This window comes from Mugil cephalus, chromosome 2, assembly GCF_022458985.1.
Source record: "Mugil cephalus isolate CIBA_MC_2020 chromosome 2, CIBA_Mcephalus_1.1, whole genome shotgun sequence".
Taxonomy (NCBI): domain Eukaryota; kingdom Metazoa; phylum Chordata; class Actinopteri; order Mugiliformes; family Mugilidae; genus Mugil; species Mugil cephalus.
In genome coordinates, this window is record NC_061771.1 from 25,749,141 (window position 1) to 25,764,364 (window position 15,224).

The window sequence follows — 15,224 nt, forward strand, 5'->3', positions numbered from 1 at the left end:
TGAACTCAAATCACACTGTTACATACATTTCTTTGCATATCACTGCGTTTCCATTTCCCCTAGAAATGCACAAAACTCAAGCATTGCAATAAAAAACTGGTAATGGAAACTCCTACTTTTCGAAAAAAAAACAAAAAACTCTCAAATATCTAAAGCTAAAACACTTTTACGGTCTTATGAGGTGGGTTTTCAGATGTGCCGATATAAAAGTTTATCGCAAAAAAGGTGCAATTCCCTGTAACTGGCATCACTGGAGATGACAAGACGCTTTATTTTGCAAAAAAGTGTAATGGAAACGCAGCCAGTGACGATCCACTAAGAAGGAAAATATTGATATAACTTATCTGACACGCACAGAGTGGCTCTGCCTGCGGTGGGGTCTCTGCCAGAAATCTAACAGAAGAACGAAACCATTTTCTTCCAGCTCCATTGACGACATTGATTTATTTAAAGGAAGACAATGACAGGCCTCATTTTCAGCGGCGTCGCCCCGATTGATTTCGCTTTCTCTTCCACTTTTTCTCTTTCTTCACATTACCAGATGACCACCCCATGTGCACCGCAAAAAAAATTAAAAATTAAAAATTCAAGCAAAAAGAAATGATTTGATCGAGCATAATGAATTAACACTAATATTTTCTATCTTGAACAGATCAGTCTACTGAACATTCCTGTACTAGTGTCTTGTGAACTCAGCGAGTGAGTCTGATGAGCATTATGTGTGTTTTATTGCTTACCTTTTATGGAGAAAGAGGTATTCCTAATATTCCAACAGTTAGTCAGAATGGATCAAAGTGTCAAAAGTTTTTGTATGCACACTGGAACATCTTACATATAAAATACAATAGTTTTACTTCTCATAGATTTGTTTTTAAATGTTATTTTACATTAAGAACATTTTTCTTTTTGTTGGCGCGATAAATTAATGTGGTTTAAATATATAAAATTCATTATATATGTTGTTTACACTAATTAAGCTGAGCAGAAAAATATCAAAATAATACTATAATGCTATAGCGTAACATAATTGTTAAAATGTGTTCACTTCTGATTTAGAAATTAACACTATATTTGAATAATGTTTGAAGGTATCATTTAGTTGCATTTATTTGTTTCTCCGAAGAAAATGAAGCTTTGAATTTTGACATGATATCAACCTAATGACAGCACGTACTTACCCTCAACACAGCTGTCGAACTAGCGAATCAGGGAAATACCCTTTTTAAATGTGTGCTCACGTTTAACTTAATGTGTCTTTTCTTAGAGGTCTTATTTGACCTACAAATATGTGTCACTACAAATAATTCTGGACACTGGTATTGACCACGGACGCAACCTTGAGCAACAACAACAAAAAAAAGAGAAATAAGAAAAAATAGCAAATGACATTTTGAAAGAACAACTTCAGGAGCCAGACGTTGTTGAAAAGCTATCTCACGTTTATATGACACTAGAATGACATTTAAGAAAACAGAGAAAAAAGAAAGAAAAAAACACATGCATCTTGGAGAAAAGAAAACTGTTTTGGAGGAGATGGAGGAAGTTGGGAGGGGCGGGGGTTAAGAGGGGGGAGAAAAGAGAACACACACACTCTGGAATACATGAATACATCATCATCCTTTCAGTGACCTTTTGAATCTCGGTGACATTTTATTTTAATACATGGATTCATAAATATAATCTTCTCTCAGCATATTGCCTATCTATACGAGTCTCATACATCTAACTGTACATCTACGGGAGCATATTGCATATCTTGAATAGAGGTGGGGTAGTCAATAGTCATTTAATGCTCCGGCTTCCCTGTGGAACGGAGATAACTGATGTGAACGAGCGTTGAGGAGGAGGAATGAAGACAAAGCAGGGAAAGAGATAAACACTGAGGTTTCTTCTGTCTCGTCTCAAACAACCACAGAAACATCCTGCAGCGTTTTGACATTGACATCTTTGTATGATACGTGTGGCTGGATGTGTGTGCTTCAGTGTGTGTGATGTGTTACGTGTTATGTGATGTTGTGAGTGAGTGCATATACTGTAGGTCCACCTGAGGTCTACCTTGTTGGGATTTCAAAGATTGTGACACAACTGTATGATGGGTCATCACAATTTGTCAAAAAAGGACAAACAATGTGCTCAGAGTTACAAACTACATCAATTTGTACCACATTGCTTGCTATATCATAGGCTATTTTTTATTTTATTATCATTATTTTTTTATTTTATTTTATTTTATTTTTTTAAATATCTTGCTACACTCAAGCAGACCTGAGTCAAATCATTTGGGTTAAAAAGCAACACACACAACTCCAGGTAATATGAATTCTTAACATAGATACACAGGACTCTTTAGACTAATAACTTTATTTTATGGCCAGTTCATTTAGGTTAGCTTCAGAGGAACCATGCTTTATGGATCTTTAAAGGAAGCTGCGTCTTGTAGACACATTCCTTGCAAAGAGTCTTTTAAAAGACTGGCTCATTTGGATTTTTTTGTTTTTTGTTGTTGTTTTAGATGCTAGTCTGGGTGTGACTCATTTTATCTGAGAAATAATCACTGGGAGGAATTAACGTAGGATTAATCACATTTTAGTTGTGATAATGATTTTGGCTGCTACGATTAAATGAATCTGATCGTCTGTGATATTTACATTTAAAATGCGGGTTCTGCTGCAGTTTCTCACCAAGTAGTCAGCCAACCACCAGGGGGCGAATGCAAGGTTCAGGCTGATGTACTAAGAAGGGCAAGTCATCATGTGACTTGTTTTGAGTGACGTGAAACAAGAACAAGTTATATGCAAAGAGTGCAACTGTTCAATCATCTAAAGAAATACACAATCCAAAGTATGAGGAATGCACGGAGGCCGAAGGTGTCCATCTGACACCCCGGCAACCAAATGTGTAAATTTTATTTTTCATTATTAAGCATTTATCCTAATTAAAAGTTTCATTTCACATTGACAACTGTTCTAATATTTTTTTGTTTAAAAGTAGTGCAATAAAAATATGGATGTTTTCCCTAACAGGATGAATAATCGTGATTAATAATCGTGATTAATAATCATGATTACAGTATTAATCAAAATAATCGTGACTATCATTTTGACCGTAATTGTGCATCTCTAAATGGTAGGGTGAGATCTGATTAAACTCAGACTTGGGATAGCCGAGTGTTTATTATTCTGAACTATTGATTCTAGATAAATTTTGTGGGAAAACATGGACATGGACCGTTTTAAAGAGTTGGTCAATGGATCCGATTGATTCGCGAACGTCACGATTCTAATTGTTTTGTCTATTTTAGAAGGGTGGCCAGCTCGAAACAATCCAATGTTAAAGTCTGATTCGTGAGGGCAGTAGATTAGGAGAGGAAAGAGAAAAAGCAATCAGCCGGCAAACCACTAAAAAATGTTAATTTAATTAGCTACTTGGTAGCATGTCGACAGAAGTTTACTTTCTGAAACACTTAATGAGAGGCTATTTTAGGAGCATTACTGAGCCACTTAACGAAGGAAACAAATCTAATTCTGTTCATGCCTATGAGAGTTGATTAAAAAAGTCAAATATATGTAACATTTGGACTGGTGCTAACCTTTGCCTTTAACATTTTTGTCATGAGGGAGGACATATTGATCCAATAAGCCTTGGCCACAAATTAAATTCAATTCTTTGGATGAAAAACACTTATATATATATATTAACACACCCAAACGTTAAAATTATTGTAGAAGTATTTCAACTGGCATTAACCTTTGCCTGTACCACATGTATAAAAGTGCGTATTTCAACTGATCTTCTCCTAACCTAACCTAGTGTTTTGTTCATATGAGCCACCATCGCCCTCCAACCTCCTTCTGCAGACGTTTATTGGTGTCTCGACCTCTCTGCTGGTGGCAACACCTTCATATAAGTCATGACGATTGTCACAACCAAAAAAAGGAAATGTGTGTCCTTGTACATGAGTCAATTGATGAAAATGCCCAATACCTTTGCAGTCTGTGAAGTAAAGACGTGTCGCTAACGATAAAGATACGTTATCTTCTTAACCATAACATGATTGGTGTCCATGACGTTAATCAGCTGATTAAATATGATGACACTGTGCTGTTTCTTCATCTGCTCCAAGACTCATCAACTCAGATTGTTTGACCATTTCATTTGCAGGCTAAGCTACATAATCTAAACTGTCCATCTTGAGACACTGTGTTTAACACAGATGTTGAAATTGGGAGAAATGGCTGAAAAACAGACCGCACACACACATATATACTGTATATGTATATATTTATATGTAGAATATGATCCCAGAATAAGCTTTTTTCCCTCATTTTGTTTTCAAACTTGCTTGTACCTTTAGAAAACTGTGTGCGTGTTTTATGTGTGGAAACCTTATTTCAGGTGTTTGAACTGATTAAGGTCTGTCTTTCATTTTATAATTAGCATCAGTAGACATGTTTTAAAGGAACACACTCCTCTACAGAGAGATTTTCTGACACTCTGGGAGGTGGGAACAGTTTTTTTTTTTTTTTCCCAGTAGTATTTGACCCAGGTCTGCGCTCAATACATTTTAGCCCTTTCATGGGTATGTAGAAAGCAAGTAAAAGATTCCACTCTAAAAATGGCCAAGTGCTTCCACTAACTACCCCTCATGTATTCTCAGCAGCGGTCAAATAACCATTCTTCTTTTCAAAGAGGCTCTTTGTTAGTTTTCAAACTAGCCAGGCTTCATGCTTTGTCTTTCACTTTCTCACGTGTCTACATTCATAAAAACACCCTACGGAATATACAACCTTTCAGTTTTCCAATACCCATCAAATGTGCTAAAGAGGAAAACGGCTGATGCTACTGTTACTGATGGATATTACAAAAAAACTGTACAAAGTTCAGTTGTTCCTCATATGAAGCCTTGGTAAAGTACCCTCTGTCCACTATTGACAACACTGTTTTTGCACAAGGGTTGAGGGCACATTAGGTCAAGCGAGCCCTGTTCCTTAGAGAAAACTGAATTTCTTTGCAGTTCCATCTAAATAACACCGTCTTAGCAATGTTCACAAATCACCGCAATTGTCAGACCTGTCCCTCTAATGGCTTTCTGAGTATTTTGTCCACATGGCGCAAACGTAAGCCCAGGAATGCCACATCTTTAAAGGCTGAATCCTGGTAATGCTAAAAGGCTAAACCGCTTTGCCATTATTCTTAAGACCTGTCAAAGGGCGATCACGCATCCTACGGGAAGAAAGGACGTCAAGACTCTTTTGAGAAATGACTTATCCCAAGCATCCAACTCTGAGGAGGAAACAGAGAGAACGGACGATTCAAAGACGAGAACATTTCAGCATCGGGTTCACAGGACATGTAATAAAAGTCTCTACCTGTTCTGTTCAAGGTTCAGAAATGCAAATGTTTCAAAGAGTTCCACTACAGAGAGGCAACAAGTGTTTCATCTTTTTTTCCTGGAGCCTTCATCTGTGGGCTGACTGGTGCTTTTCATGCTGAAGCCCGTCAGGTCCTCCTTCTCACCTCTTGCCATTCCCTCTCTCCAGGGATTGGACAAGAAACCATGGGCATCTATGGCGTATGAGTGATGGGCATCTTTGCTCCGTGCAGATAGATTGGTTTGGTCCAGAGAGCCTGTGCTGTTGCTTTTCTTCACCAGCGGGGGTGCAAGAGTGTCCGGAGTGAGTAGCGACGTCAGGGAGAGGCTGTTCAGTGTTTCTGACAAGTGTTCAGTATAGAAGGTCTGGCGGCAGCCTTCCTTGCCCGTCCCCACGTCCTCATCTGAAGGGTCCATGGAATCCTGTCGCTGGCAGCCGGGGCTGGTGCTGCCGCCGCCGCTGCTACTCTGGCTCCTCTGGTGCCGCCGGGTGGCTTGGAGATTAAAAGTAGTGCTGCGCCTCTTTAGTGAAGAGGGGTGCTGGTCTCCTGTTTTTTGTCCCTGTTGGTGTGATGGGTGGCTGGGGAGAGGGCAGAGGAGAGGCACGGGGAGATCCGGATGTTGAGGCGGGGAGATGCTGAAGCTGAGGCCTTCTTCCAGTGTGGTTTGGAGGCTGCTCTCCGAACTCCCCGTGGCAAGGGAAGAGTCACTGTGGGACGGGTGCTGGAAAGAGAAGAGATAATCATTTTTATTTTACCATCTAATCATGTTGGTTTGTGATTTAAACTCTTACAGTTCCTCGTGACCTTTGCAGAACAGTTCTTTGATAGGTTATTAGATGAGTGGAGGTCTGCTGGTCAAAATGGGAGAAGTGTTTTATATTCTTCAATTTAAAGGTAGGTATACACTGATCAGACATAACATTATGTCCACCTTCCTAATATTATGTAGGCCTCCCTTGTGATAATAATAACAGCTACAAGTCTGTCAGTGTTGGACTAAGTTGCGTCGGAACTGGTTGGAATGGGCACTGGCTGTGTGTATAACATGGAAATGGGTGAAGCAAGACATGTCTTTTTTTGAAGACACAACGCTATGTGTTGGGCAAGACGTACGACACATAGCATTGTGTTGGACGTCAGCTTGTTTCTTAATTTTGCCGTCTTCCAATAAAAACGCATCACACTCCTGGCACCACTACTCTTTTTCTCAGAATTCGAGACAGCCGGGAAGAATAAAAGATTACAGCAATAAAGAGAACGAGAGGGACTAGCAGATAAAGACGCAAAAGACAGACAAAGTAAAAAGAGATGCATAGAGCTGGAGCAAAACAAACACAGAGAGTTGAATGGCCAAAAAAAGAAAACAACATGAGAGCATGTGAAAAGCGTGAGCCAAGAACAACAGTGGCGGGCTCAGGGCCGGTTGGGATAATTAGCTGAGTGCCACAGAGCTTCACTGTAGCAGCTGAGGATCACAGAGGCACTGAGGCATGCACTAAACAAACAAAACAGGTAGAGGAGGAAGAAAGAATAATCCATCTCCATGGTTACAAAGTAGCACAAACTAAAATAAGTGTCTTTTCATTATTTGTTTCATGCAGAAGCCAAATGAGAGGAGGTGTTAGTTTTTTTCGGTTTGGTGTATTATCGAGCTTCAACTATGACTAAATAACTTCTTCGGAGTTTCACACTACAGACGGAGGGTAGAGGGTGGGGGAGCGTGGTGAGCAATGCACCTTACTGCACTTTCAGCAGCATCAGTAAAAGCAATACTGTGTTAGTAATTAGTGTCTGTGTTAATGTTTTAGCCATATGGTAAGTTATGTTTCGGTAGCAGGCTTCCAGATCACCAAACTTGGCCTCACAAGCTTACTCTACATTATCTGTAATTTGGTAAGTCCCATCTGATGGTCTGATGTGTGTTTTAAGCATGACAACAGTGGATAACAAAATATCCGCTGGGACTGTTCCTTCATGTATTTGTACAGCACCATTCATTCGACCAACCATCAACACAAACCCATTCATTTACTCATAATACCTGAGAACTCAGGGGCCTGCTGTTGGCTCCAGGTGAACGGAGAGAGGCCCAGGAGGCTGGGGAGGCCAACCTGGATGGCCCTCTCTCCCCCGGGCTGACACCTTTCCCAGGACTCTCGGGATGAGCAGCGGCTGCAGGGTGGAAGAAGTCCGCTGGCAGGTGGAATATGGGTAAAGACTCATGATCACGCTCAATTTCCTCCACCTCACATCTTCCCCCATTACCATCTGAAAAGATACAGTTGGATTTTAATATAACTTTATTAGTGGGAAAGTTCATATATGTCTGTATTTCCATTTTTTTGCCCTGGGATATCTTTAGCAAGGAGACAATCAATGACACTCAAACGTTAAAGCTTGAAAAACATTTGCTTGGGGGTTTTAGATTGTTATACCCCTCTGCACTTCTACTGACTTTGCAGCGGAAGTGCAAGTGTCTCTGGCTTCTGTTTAATTGCCTTAATCAGCCACAGCGGAGAAGATGCGAGTAAAAGGCATTGTTGAATCTTTGCAGCTGCAGAGAGTCACCACATCTCACCTGCTACATTTTTGTTGTTCATTTTAATGCAATTGACCTTTTTTTTTCTTTTTTTCTTTTTTTTTTAAACTCGTGTCCACTTTATATTGTGACCCTCAAGCCAGGTTGTAACGTCACCTCCAAAAGTTAGGCATAAATTATTGTCTTCTGTGTATCTGTGCTGAGAATGCTTTAGGCCTACTCCACCACTACACAGATGACACACTACTCTATATATCATCTTTATGGAAAGATCGATCTTTAGTTGAAGTTATTCTGTCAACTTTGTTTGGGAAGTTAGACACTTGATATGGCCCAAATGTGCCTTTCAGGACTAAGAGGGAACATGTCTCTGGCTGTCTCAAAGATTTAAAATGTAATTTAAGGTGATCCTCTGCAGAAGGGTGAGCACAAAATAACAGATCTCTATGACTTACAAAGCAGCATTTTATTTAGGCATCAATACAGTGAAAACACAAAATTAGAGCTTGAGGGTTTTAATGTCTGATTAAAACATCAAAACTTAATTAACTATGCGCCAGACTATAAAGGTGACAACTTAAAAGTGATAACACCACTTGGATTTAAAACATTTCATGAAACTTAGCATTTAGGTACTCGTGTAACAAAAATGATACTGTTTGTATTTCTCTTTGCTGGCACCAAGCATGCCTTGTAAAGAGCTGATGTTAAGTTCTTCATTGACATTGTGCCTATTTTACAGACTGTGAAATAGTATTTGCCAGTCCCCCTGAACTGACTTTGTATTGCTCGATCCGCTCTGGTGATAACGGTCATGCTGCAGGGATCGCTGAGCGGTCAGGATACGACAACGTGTCATTCATTACCATCTCTGTGTGTTTGACTTCCATTACAATTAAAGGAGGGATATATGAGGCAGTCATCTGTGTGGAATGTGGAACATGACCTTGTGTGTCTGTGCTGATACGAATCCTCTTTTTATTTGTAAATGTTGAGACAGAGTGGCGGCTTAGTGAAGTGGTGGTTAAATATTGTGTCAGTGAGTGGTCATAAGGGACTCTGTTAAAGATAACAGAGGAAGTTTGTAAAACATAATCATGGGAAGATATTTTAATGTAATTATAATTAAAAATTTGACTTTAGTTGAATGAAGAACGGCAAACAGTTGTAATGGAAATATTGGAATATATATATTATAGGAATTTGTTCAAGAAAAATTACTTTAGACTCAAACAACTATAACTACAATGACAACTTTAATTTGTAACGATATCATTCATTATTACACAGGATGGGATATTAAAATCCCAAGATAAGAGGCACAATTACACACACATTTAGAAGCCCAGTCCAGCTGAAAAACCAACCAGCAGGCTAACCATGTGACTTTAAACCGAGAGATTAGCTTAGCCCTACAGCTAACTACTAAAATACTCCTAGATTTACTCGGCTTCACTTTCATTCTAGCCCACTGCTCATTAGTTGTGTTATACTAAATCCACCCTGGGGTACCTCATGTGAAAGAGAATAGTACATTCTCCCACAGTCAAAAGACATGTTAGTGACCATGATTCTAAAACTGGATTTAATTGGGTAGGACTGTGAATGGTCGTTGGTGTGTTTGTGTTACCACTTCATGTTGCCACCCCTCACCCAGTGGCTCCTCTAAGGGGTAAGTGCTAATAGATGATGATACATTATTGACTGGCATGTTGTCAGTCTGAGTGTAGTGATGAGAAGAAATGAGGAACCCATTGCTCTATTGTGGTCACAGACTCCACCAGGTTTTGTTAGCATATTTGGATCATAAAAAATATAAAGTTTCCCTCTCGGTTTCTTTAGCATTAACTCATGCTTTAACTGAAAACATTAAAAGAATGAAAAAGAAATAAAGGTGTATAAAAGTTCCATATTATTTTATGATAATATTAATAATATTATATTATATTTTCTTTATTGGTTAGTATATATTTTTTTTTATTTTTTATTTTTTTTATATTTATTTTCAAGTCATTTCTTTCAACATCAGCTGTTTTATTTTCTGGTATTTCCTGCTACTTTTAAACCTAGTCTACAGAAATGAAGGCAAATGTTTACTAAGCTTTGTTCAGCTTCTTCTACAATACATGTTAAAAAAAATTATGTAATGAAGAGATATTGAACTTTAAGACAGGGGTCTTCAGCCTGGTGTTACTTATAAATATACAATATTATTATTTAATATTGCACTATCCCTTATCCCTTTACCAATATATATTGGATTCATGTTAATCTCTGTTGAAAGAAATTTAAATTTGTAAATAAAAAATATATAAAAAATGCCTAATCAACCAAAGATTTTGCGGCCCCCTCTGCAGTGCTGCCGCAGACCTTCTAGGGGTCACAGACCCCCCATTGAAGACCTGTGCTTTAAGGGGTATATACTGATGTTTAGGTACAAAGCACTGAGCACACTCCCCTACTGTTTGTTTTTGAGTATTACCTAATGTGTTATTAAGAATAAATTAGTTTATTCCAGGACCTAGTAGCTCACAGATTCATTCAGTACAGGATAATCGTTACATTTACTCTGTACCTGTGCAGCGTGCCAAGCTCTGCTGTTCCTGCGAGGGAGGATTCAACTGTGGATGGATGCCCACCTCCAACAACTCCTGGGCGCCCTCCTCGCTCCCTGAGCTGGAGGGCAGCTCCTCCGAACTGTGGGAGTCACTGCTGCCCCTCTGAGAGAAAGATGAGAGGTGTAAGAGAGAAAATTGAAGACAGAGCAGCGAGTAATGGAGGCGGAGGGGAAGAGACACGGAGACGCAGAGAGAACAAACATGATAACCAGGTGCGCCGATGTTCACTGGAGCAAGAACGATATCGAGCTGAAGCCTTTCATTTCCCTTTGTCATAATGGAAATCTGAGCACAATTTGTTTCCAATTTCAAAAAGCTCCCTTTTCATGTCCCTTCCTTTATCGGTCTATACGAGTCTGATTAAAATTGGATGTGGTAAAAAAAAAAAAAAAAAAAAGAAAGTGACGGCGGGCTTCAAAGCTTCAAATTGCTTGGCTGCTGTTGTTGGTTTGTAAACTGGATCAAATGAACTGCTGTTCAATGTCGCGGCGATGAAACGGGCCAGGTGGAAACAACTGTGAGTGGGGGGGCAAAGTGTTCACGGGGAGATGGAGATATAAAAGACACATTCTCTTTCTCTGTTTCATATGCACGCACATATACAAGTACATCTAAGTATGTCCACGTCAAGAACACACTGGGAGACAGGTGTTTTAATTAGCAGGTAAAGGGTGTAAATAGTAGTTATTGATGATAGGGAGAAGGAAGAGGAGCCGTGACATGAGCAGTTACTCCCTGAAGACTGAAAGACATCTACCTTTGTGTGTGCCTGAATAAAAAAAAAGCTACATTTATCAGCGTATAATATAAGAAAGGCATCGTTAACACATAGCCATTTTATGTACATTTGTTTAAAGTAAGTGGTGATGATACATATTACCAGTTCGTAGCACACATACTGTAAGTAGAGCTGAACCTGTGGTACATGAGGTCATGAGACCATGACCACTAATCTGCTTTTGACAAGATTTTGTAAATCTGGCCACAGGGGCTGTTTCCATAGACAGTATAAAGATGGAGGCTGAACTGTTCCTCAAAAGTGAAATCAAAGCAAGTGGAGAGCCCTTACCTGCTATATATGTTCTATATTAAACTCAGCCTAGTGATGTTTCTAAATATACATTATTGTTATCATTTTGCATTCAATATTAAGGTGCTCAAACAATACACAGGTTCACATATTATTATTATTTTTATTCCAATAAGTGCAACAGTAGTGTGGCCGTAATATTGTGGCATGTATCTAGGATTTCACTTGGGGACTGAACAGGCTCTTCACCGATTGTGGGGAACCTGACAGAGTCAGCGCGTAACATGCGGCCTCGTGATTGGCTCAGCAGCGATAGGGGTGGGGCCTACTGTTTACAGGGGGCTTAGATTATCTTGTGTGGAGCTCTGTGTGAAATGATAGACATTGTCATCTGCCTCCATTTATCCTTTCAAAAATATATTGGATTCATTTTAATTTATATGTAAAGAAATTTAAAATTCTGGGGGAAAATAATAATAAAAAAAAATTGTCTAATCAACCAAATAATAATCAACCCCCGTATAATACACGTCAGATACTTTTTTTTTTTCAAGGGTTATATTCCGGTCATTTCTGGATAAGTTTCATTTTAGTTCCTCATTTGACTCTAGAGAAACAGGATGTGACATAATGGCCACTACCAGTTGCCATGGCAACCGCTCCATAAAACGTGAAAGTTATCAACAACCTGAAATTACCAAAGAAAACGAAATGCAAATTAGGTGCATCGCTGCCATCTGGTGTTTAGTTCTGGGTCTCAGTCGTTACGTTACGTCTAAGTGAAACAGCTCGACCCCTAGTGGACAAATTAGGAATAAGTGCCAATTTTATTTATACAGTTTATGTCGTGCAGTTTGTGATGTGCAAACAAGAAGAATCCAGCAGACACTCTTCGTGCAGGACAGGTAAGAAGTCATTTTGATTGTGACTTAATCAGAAACTATAAATCTGCAGGCAGTATAAATTTGGTCTGGTTTCCAGGCTAGAACTGCCTGATGTTTTGGCATGTGAGTTGAGACTGTTTTGTGTGCACGTGCGAGCAGACCTGGCTGTCCCTGACCAGCTGGTAGCCGCTCGGTTCATCCAGGCTGAGGTCATCGGGCAGAGCCGGAGATGAAGACTTGTCTGACAGCTGCTCCGACATCAGCGATACCTGCTCCACCTCTGCCAGTCGGATCTGCCCCACAAACGCAAACACACACAGCAGCCACAGTCACGTCAGAGCCGTAATTTGACATCGAGATGTGAGAAGAAGGAGGAGGAGGAGGAGGAGGAAGCAGAAACTTGGTCTGGGTGATGGTGACGGGAGATTTTATGGAATGTGGAATTATATGAATACGTCCTTTATTTATTTTCTAATGACATTTCTAACGAAAACAAGCAAAAGGTTTGTTATTTTGTAATACATTTGAGAAAAAGCACATTTTTGCCTTTGCAATGTTTGCGGTACTTTTGTCGGACAGAATTAAAAGGAAATGAATCACATAAGTCACACAAACGATCATGAGAATTGCTTTTTCAGCAAGAAAAAAACAACTTCTCAAAGGTCTCAGATTTTACAAGTGAAACATGCATTGCAAAAAAAGTTTTCAGTGTGTGTTATTATGTTAAATATTTAATTTGACAAAATACATTCACCCCAGTGTGGAGAGGTTAGCTCATATTATGATATAACATGAGGCTCAGCTTTAATATTTAGGAACAAAGAAAGGAGAGAAGACAGGAGGAGGATTTAAAGCTAATCTCCCTGCGTGTACTTCATCTGAACACTATATATCTCAGTACAGATGTGAAGCATCATTACATTTATGTCAAAGCCTCTCGAGTTGTGTCACGCTTGCATCATAACAGCTAAAGTACACACTGTAGTCCACAAGCTGCCATGACTCATGCGGTGACTCATGCAGCCGATGCCGCTCTGCAATATTTATTTATTTTTTCCACCTTTATCTATCCAGGTTAGTCAATTGAGAACAAGTTCTCAATTTGCAATGACGACCTGGGCCAGAGGCGACAAACACAGAGAAATACCTATACACATAGGCTGCACAAGTCGTTACAAGATACAAGAAAAAAAAAAAAAGTATAGTGTGTAAGAACATTAAGGCAATTAGAAACGTAAAAGTGGTCATGGACAGTTGAATGCAGCAAATTTGTGAATGGAAAGAGAGATCTGAGTTGTAGGCCCTATTGCAAATGGCTCCAATCATTAGAAGCTGCAAACTGAAATGAGAAACGACCAAAAGAGGTGCGGGGTCTGGGGCTGATTAAGTTAATGTAGTTACTGGAACGTAGGTTGTGTAGAGTTTAAGTCGGGAGCGGAGGTAGACTGGAGGGTTTTGACAGTTATTAACTGAACTGGTATCAGTGAATCCATCTGTGACATTGGAGTACAAGAGTATGAGTTGTAATTATGGGTACCCGGGTACTTCTTCAGAAACAGTTCTGTGTCTCTTACATGAACATCAACATTACATCATCATAATCCAAACTGCTGTTGGAAATCTTAATAACCTTGTACAGGTAAACAATGTTTTTAGCAAACGGAGTCATGCACAAACGACCCGGGGGACTGGAAGTGATGCGGATCCACTGCAATGTTTGATCTGGTATTTAACTGTTTTGGAGACCTACACAATATTAGGAAAGTGGTCTTAATGTTATGCCTGATCGGTGTCATGGCAACAGATGTTCAGATTTGGAACGAACATATAACTGAGTTAACACCTGTGGGCTATGGTTAGTTCTGATGTTGTTTAAGTGTTGTTAAAAAGAAAACATGGAGATGTAGGAGAGAGAAGAAGGAGAAAGAAAGAAAGAAAGAAAGAAAGAAAGAAAGAAAGAAAGAAAGAAAGAAAGAAAGAAAGAAAGCGTTATATAACTTGACAGAGGCACGGCTGCAATGTAATATATCACTGCCTCAGGGTCCTGCGAGCGTTTTTGAGGATGACCCCCTTGACCTTTTGGATACAAAATATTACCACTTCACTGTTTTATCTGTTCATTTTGGACCTGAAATCATGTGATAATTAGTGAATTTATTCTAGAGCTGCAGCAGAGCTTCTCAGACAACTCGAAAACCTCACGCCTCGGGCCAAAGCTGTCCACAGCGCGCAGGGATAAAAATGGAAAATTAAAGTACATGGCTTTCTGGTGGGGGACCAGAAAGGATCTTTATTAATATGCCTATATGATCTCAGGTAAAATCCAAACCCGGCTAGTTATTTATAGCTTGGAAGGAGAGAGTGTGTGTGTGTGTCCCTCACTCACCTCTTCCGGATGACTCTTGCAGTCCTTGCAGACAGGAGGAGAGCAGTAGTGGTGAAACACCGAACCAGAGAGGTTGTCAATCATGTCCCCCTCCAACGAGTCTTTAATCAGCAGTGACACGCTGTCCAACCACTGGCTCTCCTGCAACACAGACACAGCGTTGACCTTTTGTCCTGCACCGTAACTCCGGCCGTGCACTGAGCATCTGCTGTGTGATAATGAGGAAGAATAAGAAACGGACATAATTCAGGAATCAGAAGCATTTAGTTGTAAACCCACTTAACGGCATGTCGCTGCATACAGCCCACGCAAATTTATTTATTTGTTTTTTAATTCCACTTTAGTTTACATAGTTAATTTACATGTCATTTCTACAGTGCACAAGTGTTGTATC

General features: G+C 39.6%; 1 protein-coding gene across 1 annotated transcript in view; it reads right to left on the bottom strand.

Annotated features, from left to right (window-relative positions):
• Positions 1-2,873: 2,873 nt before the first annotated feature.
• Positions 2,874-15,224, bottom strand: part of LOC125004483 (voltage-dependent T-type calcium channel subunit alpha-1I-like) — a 228,039-nt gene continuing 215,688 nt past the window's right edge. The window contains exons 34-38 of the mRNA XM_047579108.1: positions 14,831-14,971; positions 12,606-12,737; positions 10,488-10,632; positions 7,415-7,641; positions 2,874-6,094 (exon numbers count right to left, since the gene is read on the bottom strand). Of these exons, the coding sequence (XP_047435064.1) occupies positions 5,438-6,094; positions 7,415-7,641; positions 10,488-10,632; positions 12,606-12,737; positions 14,831-14,971 (1,302 nt within the window). The 3' untranslated portion in view covers positions 2,874-5,437. The remainder of the gene's footprint in view (positions 6,095-7,414; positions 7,642-10,487; positions 10,633-12,605; positions 12,738-14,830; positions 14,972-15,224) is intronic.